The sequence below is a fragment of the Rhinolophus hipposideros genome (genome assembly GCF_964194185.1).
Source record: "Rhinolophus hipposideros genome assembly, chromosome: 19".
NCBI classification, from domain to species: domain Eukaryota; kingdom Metazoa; phylum Chordata; class Mammalia; order Chiroptera; family Rhinolophidae; genus Rhinolophus; species Rhinolophus hipposideros.
The window spans coordinates 1,137,192-1,151,303 of record NC_138065.1 but is presented as its reverse complement, the minus strand read 5'-3'; the positions used below and the strand labels follow the sequence as shown (position 1 = coordinate 1,151,303).

General features: G+C 59.7%; 1 protein-coding gene across 1 annotated transcript; it reads right to left on the bottom strand.

The window, feature by feature from the left end:
* Positions 1–4,296: 4,296 nt before the first annotated feature.
* On the bottom strand, positions 4,297–12,383 carry NES (nestin). The gene is made up of 4 exons (XM_081025969.1): positions 11,572–12,383; positions 10,411–10,535; positions 8,638–8,711; positions 4,297–8,380 (listed from the first exon to the last, which is right to left on the bottom strand). Exons 1-4 carry the CDS (start codon positions 12,352–12,354, stop codon positions 4,776–4,778), a joined length of 4,587 nt encoding a protein of 1,528 aa, XP_080882095.1. The 5' UTR covers positions 12,355–12,383; the 3' UTR covers positions 4,297–4,775.
* Between the last annotated feature and the right edge of the window lie 1,729 nt (positions 12,384–14,112).

Here is a 14,112-nt window from a genome sequence, read left to right as displayed (position 1 = left end):
ATCATTGTGCCTCAGTTTCCCCATCAAGGTGAGCTGAATTTCTCTCTAACATACACATATAACTTCCTGGCAAACGGGATGAACAGAAAAGGAAAGAATCTGGGAGACACCAAGTGATTCAGGAGTTGGAGGGGCCCAGGAAGAGGAAAAATAGGTGGGAGACAGAGGAGAGGTGAAAGCGAGTGATAGGGAAGGAGGGGGAGAGGAGAGAGAGGGTGACAGGGACGGTGTTCCCTTTATCAGGGAGGATGGAGTCCCAGAGGACCCAGGACGGAGCCAGAGTCACCCCCAAAATCTTCCAGCCACCCCTCCCGGGACCCTTATCAGCAGCTGAGTCCACAGCTGCTGGAAAGTGGTTCCTTGACAGAGGCCCCCACACCTGCCTCCGTTTATTTCTGGAGTCACAGCTGATTCATGGGGGTGGGGAGAGGGAATGGGGCTGGGAGAGGAGAAGCGATGGGGGGATAGGGCGCTAGTGGGGTCCTTCCCTTTGGAGCAAGACGGACAGGTGTGAGGTGACAGGAGCGAAGTCCACATTGGAGAGCCTGGCATAGTGGGCTTGGGGAAGGGTCTCCTGAATGGTGGGAGAAGAGACAAGCCTGAGCTGGGTGTTGGGGGTGCTGGGTTATGGGCCCCCAGGGTAGACGGAAGCAGAGAGGGGGATGCTGGATCTCAGAACCCTGAGAGGAAGCAGAGGACCCCATTTCCTCTACCTTGTCGCAGGCTCTGCGGCCCTCACCTGAGGCCAACCTGCCTCTTTCCTGCCCTTGAGCCAAGCAGTCCCTTCCGCTTTTGTCCCTTGAGGCTCTCCTCCTAGCTTTCTAAGGTGGGCCTGTGGACTCAGGCGTGGGGTCCTTTCTTTATTCAAAGAAGCCTTCTCTTTTCCCACCTACCATGAAGCTCCGTCCTGCTGCACGGCCCGTGCTGGAACAGCCTCCCCTGTGGGCCGAGGGTGGGGCCCACTAGTGACCCCTGAGCCTGTCCCAAGCGGAGTCCTCTTGGGTTTCCTGGGCTGGGGTGGGCTTGGTCTGCATTCCCTCCCCCTCAACGGGCACCCCCAGAGGGCACATTCCAGCTGAAATTAAATCACATTCCTCCTTCCCTGCCTGGCAAGGATGGCATTGCTGACAGCAGCTGTGACACCCAAGGTCAAGTGGCAGCAGCTGGTTCCCCAAGGAGGGTCTGAGAAGGGGGAGCTGAGGGCAGCCGGGGAACCAGGGCCTGTGGAAGCGATGAATGAGTTCTGAGGCTTTGCTCTCAAGAGGCCAGAGCGAGGGGACAGAGCCTGCAGTGGGAGGCACTCAGGCAGATGGGAAAAGCAGTGCTCCCAACACCACCTCCGAAGAGGACTCTGGAAAGACATCCTCTCCCCACCCCTGGACTGGGCTCCCACAGTGGACATGAGGCTCTGGGGCCCTTTAAGAGGCCCCACTCGGTGCTCTCTTGGCTGGAGCCCAAAGCTTGGGCCTTTGGTTTCCTCTGAGACTCGCAGCCACTCTGGCAGCAGTGACAGCATCAGGCTGGGCTGGATGGAAGCTCAGCCCTGACCTCACCATCCACGGCCATCAGCCTGACAGCCTTATAAGGAAGTGCCCCAAACAAACGAGGGAGCCACCTCCGGCCCCCCACCCTGCCCCCACCCCTCTCAGAGGCTATATTTATGCAGAGGAGGCCCCAGAATAACCTCCCACTTGTGCTCCTGCTGGTGGGGGGAGGGTGCTGCCTCCTTATTCCCTGGGGTGGGGGGGACTCCACCCTCCAAAGTGCTTCCTGTTGCCAGACTTCATTCATTTATCCGGTCCATGTTTACTGAGCACTCTCTGGCCCCCAGGCACTGGGCTGACAAAGGCCTTGCTTTCCAGAGCTTTCTACAATGACAGGGTCTTCCCAGATGCCACAGCCCTGGGTCCTCCTGCTTTCTGGCCTCTCCTTCACCAGCAGCCCAAGTGTCTCCTTTCTGCCCAGAGTTCCCTGGGGACTCTGTCTGGGTGATATCTAAGCCAATGAGCCTCCAGTTCTTGTCCCCTGAGCTTCACCCTCCCGAGGGCAGCCCCTCTTGGAGCTCAAGGTTTGCTGCGGGGTTCTCCAGCTCAGAAGATGGAACTGGGGTCTCCTGGCTGCCATGCCGCAGAGGATCACAGGTCCTGACACTGCCGCCCTAACATGCCTCCCCCAGGCCGACCCCCGGCCCCTGCCCGGACCCCTGCAGTAATCTGCCTGAAGCACTCCCATCTACCCCAGGCCAGCTCGCAGCAGCCAGGTTGTGTTTGAAAAGCATACCTGGTCCTGTCACCTCATATCCTTCAGAAAGTAGTCCCTATTCCCTCGACGCCTGACCCCACTGTGTCTCCAATCTCACTGTCAGCCTTCTCTCCTCTCCACCCTCTGGCCACGGGAGTGAGCCTTCTTGCTGTTCCTCAAATGCCCACACTCTCCTCTTGCCCCAGGATTCTGCACATGCTGTTTCCTCTGACTAGAAGCCTTTTTCTTCCCGCCTTGCCTCCCCCACTGGCCCACTCCTCCCATCCTCCCCCAGCCCCGTCCTGAGGTCTTCTGCTCTTTGCTCCCCTAACCTCCTACACTTCTCTGTTTCCAATAGGCCCTTGTTCAGTCAGGAGGTAAAGCTCCCCGAGGGGGGGGGCCCTGGGCCCTATGTGCACGCTCCATGGCCTGTGGTGGACGCTTAGTCCGTATTTGCTGGAAAATGAGAGTAACTCCTGTAATCACCACCGGGAATGTTTCTGTCCCTGCCCAGCCTGCATTTCTCTCGCTGTGTAGACAGATGACCATTTTCAGAGAGGACACACCTCCCTCTCCACCCCCAGCCCCCGGGAGAGTCCTCAGACCTGTCCCGCTCACACCCCAGCCGCTGGGGCTAGGTAGCAGAATCAGCTGGTTTGGGTAACTGTAGGGGTCAGGGGCCCGAGTGTAGGGGACAAGATGGGCACACTGCACAGGGAGGACTGCTTGGCTCGGCCTCTGTCCTTAGTCCCTTGCCCAGGCAGGGGTGCCCATGGCCTCCTGTGTCCGACACAGGGCCAGGGAGGGTTGCCAATGGGCTGGCCCCCAGTCCGGCAGCCTGACGGGCTGACACGGGGCCTTGTTAGCAGCGGGCCCAGGAAGGACAGTGCAGGCTCAGAGACACAGGATCCTGGCCGCCCAGGGCAGGGGTGTGGGTGAAGTGGGGCCTGAGTGCTCCATGGAGAAAGGAAGGAGAAAGGCACTGCCAGAGGCAGACAGCAAGACTCTGTCAGGGGCCTCCTGTCCACCCCTCTTTGTCCAGATGACAAAGGGGGGCCAGAGCGGCTGGGACCTCATCCTGTCATCTTCCCCCTGCTCTCAGCCTTAGGCCTGAGGGCGAGGAGGAGCCTACTCTCAGCCTTGTGATTGTCCCTAAATGTGGAACATTCGTTTGGCAGTCCTGATCCGCCCCACCCGGGATGTTCAGAGGTGTCGCCAGACCTTCCTTCCTGGCTGAGCTGAACTGGGGAGTGGTTTCCATTTGGGTATCCTGACTTCAAAGCCTTCAGCCCCTCCAATCCAAGAACCCAGAAAACTCCTGGGGAGGGGGGTGGAGAGCTGTGGCTGGGGGCCCCTCCCCCATCTGACCCGTTATCCACACGGCACAGCTAGCACACCCCCAGCTCTTCTCCCACCCCTGCTGCTTCAGTCTATCCCCCCCACTTCCACTTTCCCAGCTTCAGCCTGAAAGGAAAGCCCCACTGAGGATGAAAGCCTCAGTCCGCCAGCCTTCCTCCTGCTCTCCCTGCCCTGGGAGGCCCCCACATTACCCGGCCCAGCGTCCCTCACTGTGTGGCTGGCTGAGATCCAGAGAGGCTCAAGGCTGACCTGAGGCCACACAGCCAGGTAAAGACAGAACAAGCCTCCCTCTTCACCCCGCCTGCTTGGCCCCAGCCAGTCGGAGCACACGTCACACCCCAGACAACTGTTTGGGTTTGGGGCAAAGGGGCTTATTATGCTGGCGGCACTGAGGGGCCAGGCTGGGGGTGGCACAAGCCCTACCCCCTGTAATCAGGCCTGTGGCAGACATGATGATAATGGCAGGGCTATCTCAGGCCCTGAGGTCACCTGGATTGGAAGCCTGAGCCCTCCCGGGAGCCCCAGCCCCGCTGCCTGCAGCCTGAGTCTGTCTGCCTTTGTCCCACCCAGGAGTCCCCAGGGGACTCTCCCCTCAGGAAGCAGCCCCTCCCTGACACCAGCTTCTCCTGCCTCCCCAGCTCCTGTTCTCCTGAGGACCCCCTGAATTGAGAAAGGAAGAGTCCAGACTTTGCAGGTGGAGGCATTACTTTATTCAGGCAGGGCCGAGCCAGACAGGGCCATCAGGGCAGGAATATGGGGACTCAGGCCATAGGAGCACCCCCATGAGGGTGCGGTGAGGTGGGGCAGAGCTGGTGAGCCCCTGCCAAACATCATCACAGCCCCCTTGCCTTGGAGGAGCCACTGGCCCCGGCCTTTTCCTGCTGAAAGGATGGGGAGGAGAGGGGGTGCAAGGAAAGGGGCCTCATGCTATAGGGCTCAGCTGGCTTCAACGTCATGGGACACTGCAGGCAAGGTGTCCCCGTTTGCATGGGCTGAGGGGCTGCTTTTATTCCTGGAGGCTCCATTCTCGGGATGGGTCCCTTTGTCACACCCTCTCACCCTGGCCACCCAGGCCTTTCAGAGACCACAAGTGAGATCATTTGTGAAGTGCTCGCCCCGAGCAAGGGTGCGGGGGCCTGAGGACATGTCCCCATGCACATCCATCTGCACAGTCCCTAGTCCTCCCCTGAGGACCAGGAATCTGTGTCTCCTTCCCTCTGGGTGAACTGCAGGAACTGGCCAGGGCCCAGGTGAAGAGGAGCCCCTGCCCAGGGGGTCTTCAGGGCACCCCCTTCCTCCTCCTCCAAAGGGCTCCCTCGGTCCCCCCCAGGGGCCCCCAGTTTCCCCTGCTCTGCTGCGTCAGGCTGCTCTAGCCAGCTCACCACGCCCCCATTCACGTGCTCCAACTCATCCTTCAAGCTGGGGCCCTGGCCATTGACACCAGGGGTATCCATGGTCCCACTGAGGGTCCCCAGAGGGCCAGGGACTGGGTCCTCCCTTTCCAACGGAGCAGCCTCAGACTCCTCCTCTGAGCCCGAGGGTTCAGTGCTGTCCTGGGACTCAGCCCCCAGGGCAGTCACGGGGGGACAGGCCGCTGCGCCCCTCAAGCTATCGTCCCAGGGGATGCTGACATCCACCGTCTCAGAGCCCAGGAGCTTCCCTCTCTGAGGGCTGCTCAGGGCCTGGAGGCCGCGGGCAGAGGAACTGGGCCCCCACTGCCCAGCCCCAGGCTCCCGCCCCTCATCCTCCTCTCCCTCCTCCCCACTGGCTTCCTCATCAGCAAACCCATCAGACTCCCCATCCTGACCCCAGGCTGCAGGCTGCAGTAGCAGCTGGGACACCTGGCCTAGAGGTCCCATCACCTCCCGGGGGACCCCAGGAAGGAGAGAAGCCTCAGTGCCCAGATCCTCAAATTCTTCCAACAGGTCGGAGTCCTGGCCGCGTTCCTCATCGTCATCTCCCCTCCCCTCCTCCTCCTCCAGGTGGGCCCCTTGGCCCTCAGAGGCCAGGACAGCAGGACCCCAGCCTTCCTTCCTGGTCTCCCCTTGAGGGGAGGGCCTCTGCTCTCCAGCCGGGTCCCACTGGGGTGAGGCAGGGGACTGGAGGTAGAGGCCCAGGGGAGTTGAATCAGGAAGGGTCTCCCCCAGCCCATCAGCCTCACTCTCCTCTCTGCTGTCCTCGTCCTCCTCCTCCTCCTGGAGGCCCTCAGGGAACTCCCCAGAACCCAGCTCCTCCTGCTCGTCCTCCACCTTTCCCAGGGCTTCCGCCCTGCCCTCCAGCCCCCAGCTAGCCTCCTGGCTCCCCTCAGTGGGGGGCTGGGACCCAGGGGCATCTTTGGGGATGGGGGTGGGCGGCCCCAGCACTGGTTCTGCACCCCCCTCAGTTCCCTCTGACCCCGGGGGCCTGGGTAGAGGGGCATCACCTCCATCGTGGCACAAGGTCTCAGCAGGGAACACCGTCTCTGCTCCCCAGGGGACTTCGGGCTCCAACCCCTGCCCAGCCCCGGGGGACTTCAGAGGGGATCCGCTCTGCATGGGCAGCATGGAAAGTTCTGGTTCCAGAGCAGCTTCCTCCGCTAGGTCCTTTCTGGGCCCTTCCAAGCCCTGTACCTCCTGTGCCTCCAAACCTTCCTCCCCCAGGAGTGGCTCTGTCACCTGCTCTCTGCCCAGGTGGCCTGGGTCCTCCAGCCCCACCGCCTCCTGCTCAGGTCCCTGCTCAGCTCCTGCAGCAGACTCACCCACAGCTGTCTCCAACCCCAAGGTGACCTCTGGGGAGGCTCGGCCACCCCCTGGGGCCTCATCCTCACCTTCCAACACAGACTCCGTCACCTCTGACATTCCCCAGGGAGCTTGGAGACCTGGGTCCCCCACCTGCTCTGGCTGCCCTTCAGGGTCCTGGAGGCCCTCAAAGTCTCCCTCCCCGCTGGCTCCCTCAGCTGGGTCCCTCTTCTCCTTGGGCTCAGGGCTCCCTGGGTGCTCCTCAGCTGCACACCATGCCCCCCCTGCAGCAGTCAGCTGCAGCTCTCCCTCATCCACACAGGCCGCCTCTGCAGCAAAGCCACCATGCTCCCTCAGGCCCAGCTCTGCGCCATTCTCCTTGTCCACTCCAGCCCTCCCAGGGGGCATTTCCTGGCCCAGTTCTTGATCCCCCACCACCACACCTTCCCACCTCTGCTGGTTCGCAGACAGCGGCAGCTCCTGTCCTTCCTCTCCCAGAGATCTCAGTGATTCTGGATTCTCCTCTTCTAGGGCCCTCAGGGACTCTTGGCTCTCTTCCACAGATTCCAGTCGTTCCTGAATTTCCTTTTCTAGAGGTTTTGCTGTCTCCCGATTCACGTCTTCTAGAGACCACAATGGCTCTTGAGCATCTATAGATTTCAATATTTCCAGATCTTCTCCTGCAGACTTTAGTGATTCTAGATTCTCTGTTTCTAAACATCTTACTTCCTCTACACTCTCTTCTTTTAATAGCTCTTGATTCTCTTTTTCAAGAGGTCTAACTATCTCCTGGTCTTTTCCAGGAGACTTCAGTGGCTCTGGTTTCACCTTTTCCAGAGGTCTTAATGTTGTCTGGTCTTCTCCTAGAGACCTCGGTGGCTGTTGGATCTCCTTTTCTACAGGTCCCATTATCTCCTGGTTCTCATCTTCTAGCGACCTCAGTGGTTCCTGGTTCTCTTTTTCTAGAGGTCTCATTGTCTCTTTGTCCTCTTCTTCTAGAGACCGCAATGGCTCTTGATTCTGTTTTTCTAGAGCTGTCAATGACTCAAAGTTCTCCTTTTCTAGAGACCTCACTAATTCTTGGTTCTCCTTTCCTGGATATAAAAATGTCTCTAGATTGTCTTCAGGAGACATCTTAAATTCTTGGTTCTCCTTTTCTAGAGACTGCAATGTCTGTGTGTCCTCTTTTCCTATCGGCTTAAGTAGTTCTAGAGTCTCTTTTTCTAGAGTGCTCACTATCTCCATATCCTTTTCTTCTAAAGACTTCAATTGCTCTTGATTCTCCTTTCCTAGACTCCGTAGTGTTTCTAAGTTCTCTTCTTCAAAAAACCTCAGAGATTCTTGATTCTCCTTGTCTAGAGATCTCAGTGTCTCATGGCTCTGTTTTTCCAGAGACATCAATGGTTCTTGAATCTCCTCTTCCAGAGACTTCAGAGTTTCTTTTTTCAAAAGACCCTGGGCATCCTGGATTTCCTTTATGTCCAGATCCCCCTCTTGCGGTGTTTCCTGTTGCAAGCTGCTTACCACTTTGACCTCTATGGCTGTTTCTTTCTCTGCCAGCTCCCAGATTTGCCCTTCACCTTCCTCCTGGAATCTGCTGCATACTCTAGACTCACTGGGTTCTCCATCTTTGGCCTCTAAACTGGGGTGGTCAGGACCAAGGGGTTGGGCCAAGGAAGCATGATCCTCAGGGGACTGGCCTGTACTGGCCTCTCGCTGCTTGCCCCCAGGCTCCTCTGGTCCCGGCAGGATGCTGGCGGGCATGGCCTGTGCAACCTGTTGACCCCCAGCCTGTGGGTGGAACACAGAGGGAGGGCCATCCTGGGCTCTGATCTCTCCATCTATAGCAGGGAAGGGAGCCTGATGTGTGGGTGGGATGGGAGTGCTGGCCAAGGTGGGGGTACGGGCCTGGAGGGTTTCCCGCTTCTTCAGAAAGGTTGGCACAGGTATCTCAAAGGTATCAGGTAAGGGTGAGGACAGGGGAGTAGGGCTCAGGACAGAGAGCAAAGGACCCAGACGCCGACCCTCTGGGGTCCCAGGGAAATGCAGCTCCAGCTTGGGGTCTGGAAAGGCAGAAGAAACAGAGTCAGTATGTCCTGGCAGGGGGCATGGGGTCACAGATGAGTGACTACTTCTGGCAAGAATGCCCATGGGCCCTGCCCTCGCCCCCCTCTGTCTGGGCTGAGTCAGCCTGAGCTGTTGTTGGGGGCCAAGGACTCGAGACTTGGACTGATACCTCTAAGGAAAGGCATGACTCTGGGGTGTAAATAGCAAAGGAGGGTAGAGTTTCGGGGAGGGGGAACCTGGCCCCAACTCTTACCCTGGAAGCTGAAGAAAGCCTTGGAACTACCACCTGGTGTCTGCAGCCGGGAGTTCTCAGCCTCTAGGAGGGTCCTGGGGGTGAGGGAGGGAAAGCTGGATCAGCTCTCTACCGACAGGCCTGTGGGCAAGCCCACCAGGGAAAACCCTGGCAAGGCAGCCTCCGTCATTTTCACACCACCGCACAAAAGCCACAGAGGGGGCTCTAAGGGCTGTGTACACGAAACCACAGGGTCACATACCCAGACATCACACATTTGGTCACACAGCGTCACACATATTTGGGACACACAGCTGGGCTCAGACACACAAGCAGATTCCCACACAGCAGACACAGTGTACACACACCCCCACATATTGCTTAGGCTTGTCCCCCCCTCCCCACCCCAGGCCAATGACCTCATCCTCGGTGTGGGGGGGCCATTCTCATGCTAATGGCTGCCATTGTCCACAAGCCATCTGGAGGGTCTGAGGAGGGGGCTTCCCAGGGGAAGTGGGAATTCTCAAGCTGTTCCCATGGGATAGGCTCCCTCCTCTTCCCCAGGGCCCCCAGAGCTAGTCACAGACAAAAGCAAAAGAATTCAGCTCCCTCTCTCCAAATCCTTTTCATGCCTCAAAACTCAGAGGTTAAGCTGCCCAGACCCCTCCCCTCAGTGGTTTGATTGGGGTCAAGGCCCTCATCTTGGGGACCTCTAAGTGCTCTGGATCCCAAGCCTTCCAGCGCAATGGAGGTCTTTATGTCCATGCCCCTGCCTCAGTGCCCCACGGGGACTGAGGAGGAAGGGACCAAGAGGCAGAGGGGGAACCAATCAATTCGGCAGGTTCCACTCAGCAGCAGCTCTCAGCTCTTCTTCATGACCAAGTCTGATTGGAATTGTCTGCGGGCTCACCTCCCTCCTTCCGTGTAGCACCCTGCCCTGAGCTCCTGCAGCTGCTCCTTCCTCCTCTCTGGGTCCTTACTGACCTTCCTCTCTGGGCCCTGCCTCGCCTCCCCATCCCAGGATGCCTGCCTTTGTTTGCCAGTGGATTCTGGGGGCATTTCCACATAGCACATCCAGGCCTAGGCCTCGCCCCGGGGGCTTGGCACATGCAGCCCTTCAGAGTGGCAAGGCCCCTTCCTCGGTCTCCTTCACTGGAACGTCAGCCAACCAGACCAGTTTCCCAGAAGAGGCTGTGAGTTTGCGCAAAGCCACACAGCTAAAGAAGCAGCACCTGCTCAGTCGTAGCCTTTCCTGAGCCAATGCGGATGTGGCCAGTAGAGCTGGGCAGGGCCAAGGGACTGGACAGGGCTCGAGAGGAGTCAGGACCCAAGACATTCAGGATGGAAGGTCGTCACCCAGCCCATCTTCTGTCAGTGCAAGCCAGTGCCACTGCCTCACACCTGCAGTTCCTCCCTTCTGAGGTTGCCCAAGGCGGTACCGGGTTGGTGCGAGAGCACACACACACACACACACACACACACACGGGGCTTTTCAGTCCCTTGGGGTAAGGGTCTAGATGCGGATGGCCCACACGTGCCCCCCCCTCCTCGGCCCAACATCACCTCTCCTTGGGGGATTTCCTGGGCACAGGGTACTTCCCTGGACCTGACCCCATGGGGGAGCTGGTGGGCTCAGGTGGGACCTGTCTTGGTGTGGAAGGGATCAGCCTGGAGTCAGAGAACCTAGTGGTGGCAGAGCCGCTGCCCCTGTGACTCTGCGCCCAGTCGCAAAGGAGCCTCTGGCCCCACATGTGTGTGCACCTGTGTACTGGGCGGGTTGGGGTCAGCCCGTACCTGTACGTGGCCACCTCCAGGCTGAGGGACATCTTGAGATGTGCCAGCTGCTGCCGACCTTCCAGGATCTGGGCAATCTGACTCTGGAGGCCCTGTTTCTCCTGCTCCAGGGCCCCCACGGCCAGCTGCAGAGCAAGCCAGAGGCAGTCAGTGAGGGTGGGGGGGAGGGGCTGCCTGCTGACTAACCTGCGCTCCCCTCCCCCGCCTGCCCTGGGGCTGCTGCACCTTAGGGATTTGTCAGCCCAGCAGATTCGAGAAGCCCCTCGCAGCCTCCCAGAGGAGCAGGGGCCCCTCTCAGCCTCTCCCACGACCAGGCTCCTCTGAGGATGCAGATTAAGTGGCTGCACATGCTCTCAGAATTCAGCTCCCACAGGAAGGGAGGGCGTGAGGGAGGAGAGGAGATGGGTTACAGAGAGCAGGAGAGGAAAAAAAGTGGAGGCAGAAGGAAAAGTGATTAATCAAGAGGCTTGGAGCCGGCAGCACTGGAAGCCAAACTGCCCTGGTCCCAATCACTGTCCTTTGCTCCTCACACCAGGCCCCCACCCCCACCACTTCCCACATGTTCTGGAATCTGTCTCTTCTGAGAGGAGGGGTGGGGAGGTGGCCAAGGAGAGATCTGTCTGGCCCAGGCAGGGGGCTGTTTTCTCAGCTGCTGGTCACATCTGCGCAGTGTGTGTGTGTGTGTGTGTGTGTGTGTGCAGCTGTCCCAGGCTTCTGGAATGTGCTCAGGGAGTCCAGAAGCCATGACATGGACAAGAGCGGGTGGCCCCTCACGCAGGGCCCCACAGCCCCACCTGTCAGGGGAAGGAGGCCGGTTTGGAACTCAGAGATTGAGACTCAGAGCTGAGACGGAATCTGGGCATCTTTGCGAGTGACAGCAGGGCCTAGGGAAGGCCCCAGGGGCGTCTGAAGGGGCCGTCTGGACAGTGGGAGACTACTGCACCTTCCAGGGGGGTGTGATTGGAGAAGGCTCTGAACCCCATCATTCCCACCCTACTCTACAGGGAGTTGTGCAAGTCTAGGGCCTCTGGCACCGGCCCTGAGTTTCCTAAGAAGTGGTCCCTGAATGGCCAGGCACCCTCCACTCTCTACCCCAGAAGGTCTCTGAGCCCCTGTAGGGACTTTTCCAAGCCTAGTCTCGCCGGCCCCCCACCTCCTCACCTGGAACTTCTCAGTGGCCTGCAGCCGCTCCTGCCAGCGGCCCTCCAACCGCTGCTCCAGGGCTGCCCTGCGCTCCTGGAGGCCGCCGCGCTCGGCCTGCAGCTGCTGCAGCTCCAGGCGCCCCTCGCGGGCGCCCTGCACCACGCGGCCCAGCCGCTGGCGGGCCTGGCCCAGCGCGGTTTCCATGCGCGCGACGCGCTCCTGGTAGCCGCGCACCGCCCCGCGCCACGCCTCGCCCAGCCGCAGCGCCAGCTCCTCCACGTGGGGCCCCGGCGCGGGCGACCCGCGGGGCGGCACCGGCAAGCGGGGGGCCCCGGCGGCGGGCGCGGTCAGGTCGATGCGCTCCTGCTCGTGCGCGGCGCGCAGCTCCTCTAGCTCGCGCTCCAGCTCCGTCGCCCGGCGGCTCAGCCAGGCCTGGGCGCACTTCTCCGCCTCGACCGCGCGCCGGCTGCGGGCCACCTCCTCCGCCGTCCGCTCGCGCGCCAGCCGCTGCTGCTGGCACCGGCCCGCCACGCTCTGCACCTCTTCCTCCAGGTTGTCGCGCGCCACCTCGGCCGCGTGCTTCTCCCGCCAGCGCTGGTCGACGAGAGCACGCAGGGCGGCCAGCTCGTCGTCGGCACGGGCCCGCCAGGAGGCGTCCCCGGACTGTGCCCGGAGACCGACGAGCTCCGTGCTGAGCAGCTCATAATGCTCCTCCAGCGCCTTGACCCGGGCCAGGTAGGCCTCCAGGCGCCGGTTGAGCCCCCACATCTGAAAAGATTCCTCCCCCAGGCAGCCCTCCATCCTGACCCACCGAAGGTGGAGAGACGTGGGATACCGGGAGAAGCCAGCGGTTCTCAAAGCTTTTAGGACGAAAGGGAAAAGGGACCGATGGGGACAATGAGAAGGAGGGGCAAGGAGCAGCCCTAGCGACCCAGAGTCGGGCGTGGGAGCGAGGCTATTCATACCCCCGCCAGCCTGGCGGGGGGGAGGGGCGGGACCCAGGCCTTAACCCCTTAGAGGTTGGAGGAACAGCGGCAGCCTGTTCCTGCCACAGGGTGTGCCGGATGGAGAGTGGAACTGAGGGAGAATCTGATCCGATGGTGGTGGCTTTCTGAGTGAGGGCGCGGAGAGGACGGGTCATAACCCCGGGTAAAAGCAGATTATGCACAGAACTGAGCGGGGTGGGGGTGGGGGGCCAGGGGATTCAGGCTGGGAGAGGACGCGAGTATCAGTTACTCAGCACACCCAAGAGAGTATCACTTGCTGAATTCCTCTAAGACTCAGTTTCTTCATCCACAGAATGGGAGCAATGATGGAAATCTCACGGACTGTAAAAGGATAGATGTAGCCATGTGTTTTGCAAATAGCAAATACCCTCCTGAAATACTGGCAGAAGGCAACGTTGAAGCGAGAGGTAAAAGACACTGCCTGGAAAAAACCAGAACAGATAGGCATACTGGGAGACGCGGCACGATCGCCCAATGGCCTCAGTCTCCATCAGGAAATTTAGAGATCGGACAAAAGGATACTTTCCCCATTACTCACCTCCATCCTTCCTGCAGTTCTTCCACGTTGCCTGAGCTTCACACACACACCTCAGGTAGTACAAGGCCTCCGCCAGTTCTCAGGGAATGGCACCTCATCCTGTCCTGGGTGTCCAGGACTTTTGGGCAGAGGACGCCCCCTGGTGGCTAGCAGGCAGGCCAACAAGAGGAAGCAGAAAGAAGCACCTCTTTCCTTTATCACAACTAGCCCAGATTCGTTGACCCTCTGTGATGGACCACATCACCTTGTACCATTCTACTTACATTATCTGACTACATCCTCAAAACATCCCTTTGATGGCTCTACACTTTCAGGAAGCGGACAGCTCGCTGAGGATAGAAGTACCTGGGAAGACCTTCTGGAGAAGGAGGGGTCCTTGAGCTGGATGGTGAGGGACAGGTAAGGTTTGGGGCATGTAAAGGGGAAGCAGGGCCAGAGGGAGAGAGTCAGAGATAATGAGACCGAGGGGATCTTGGGGAAGGAATTTCTGCTCACATAAATCCACTACAGCACTACAGGTGTTCATTGAGCACCTACTATGTGTCAGCTCTGTGCCCCAGCCCTGGAGGAGCTCACATTTTGGTGATGTGAGGGCAACAATAATGGGCGCTCATAGTCTGGGGGTGGGGTAGATGTAATAAGATGATTGTACCACTTAGTCAGCTACCAGGGTGTCGTCAGCGAGCTGGGGGAGCACAGAGAACGGAGACGGCTTTTGGGTGGGGAGGTGGGGGCGCCTACAGCAAGGTCAATGCCTCATCCCCAGGCCAGCTGGGCTTCGGAATTCTTTACAGGTATGTGGAATGGAGGCCAGGAGGGCCCGTGGGGGCGGAGTGGGGGGTGGCCGAGGCTTCTCCAGCTTCACGTCACCTCACAAACCCTGCCGTTATGTTTGGGCTAGGGGCTCCCCAAGAGTTGTGTCCAGGAGAGCTGACTGGGGTCCCTCCCTCCTCTTTCAGCTCCTCACTATGGGAAGAGAGAGGCTGAATACTTGGGATCCCTGGGGTCCTCAAG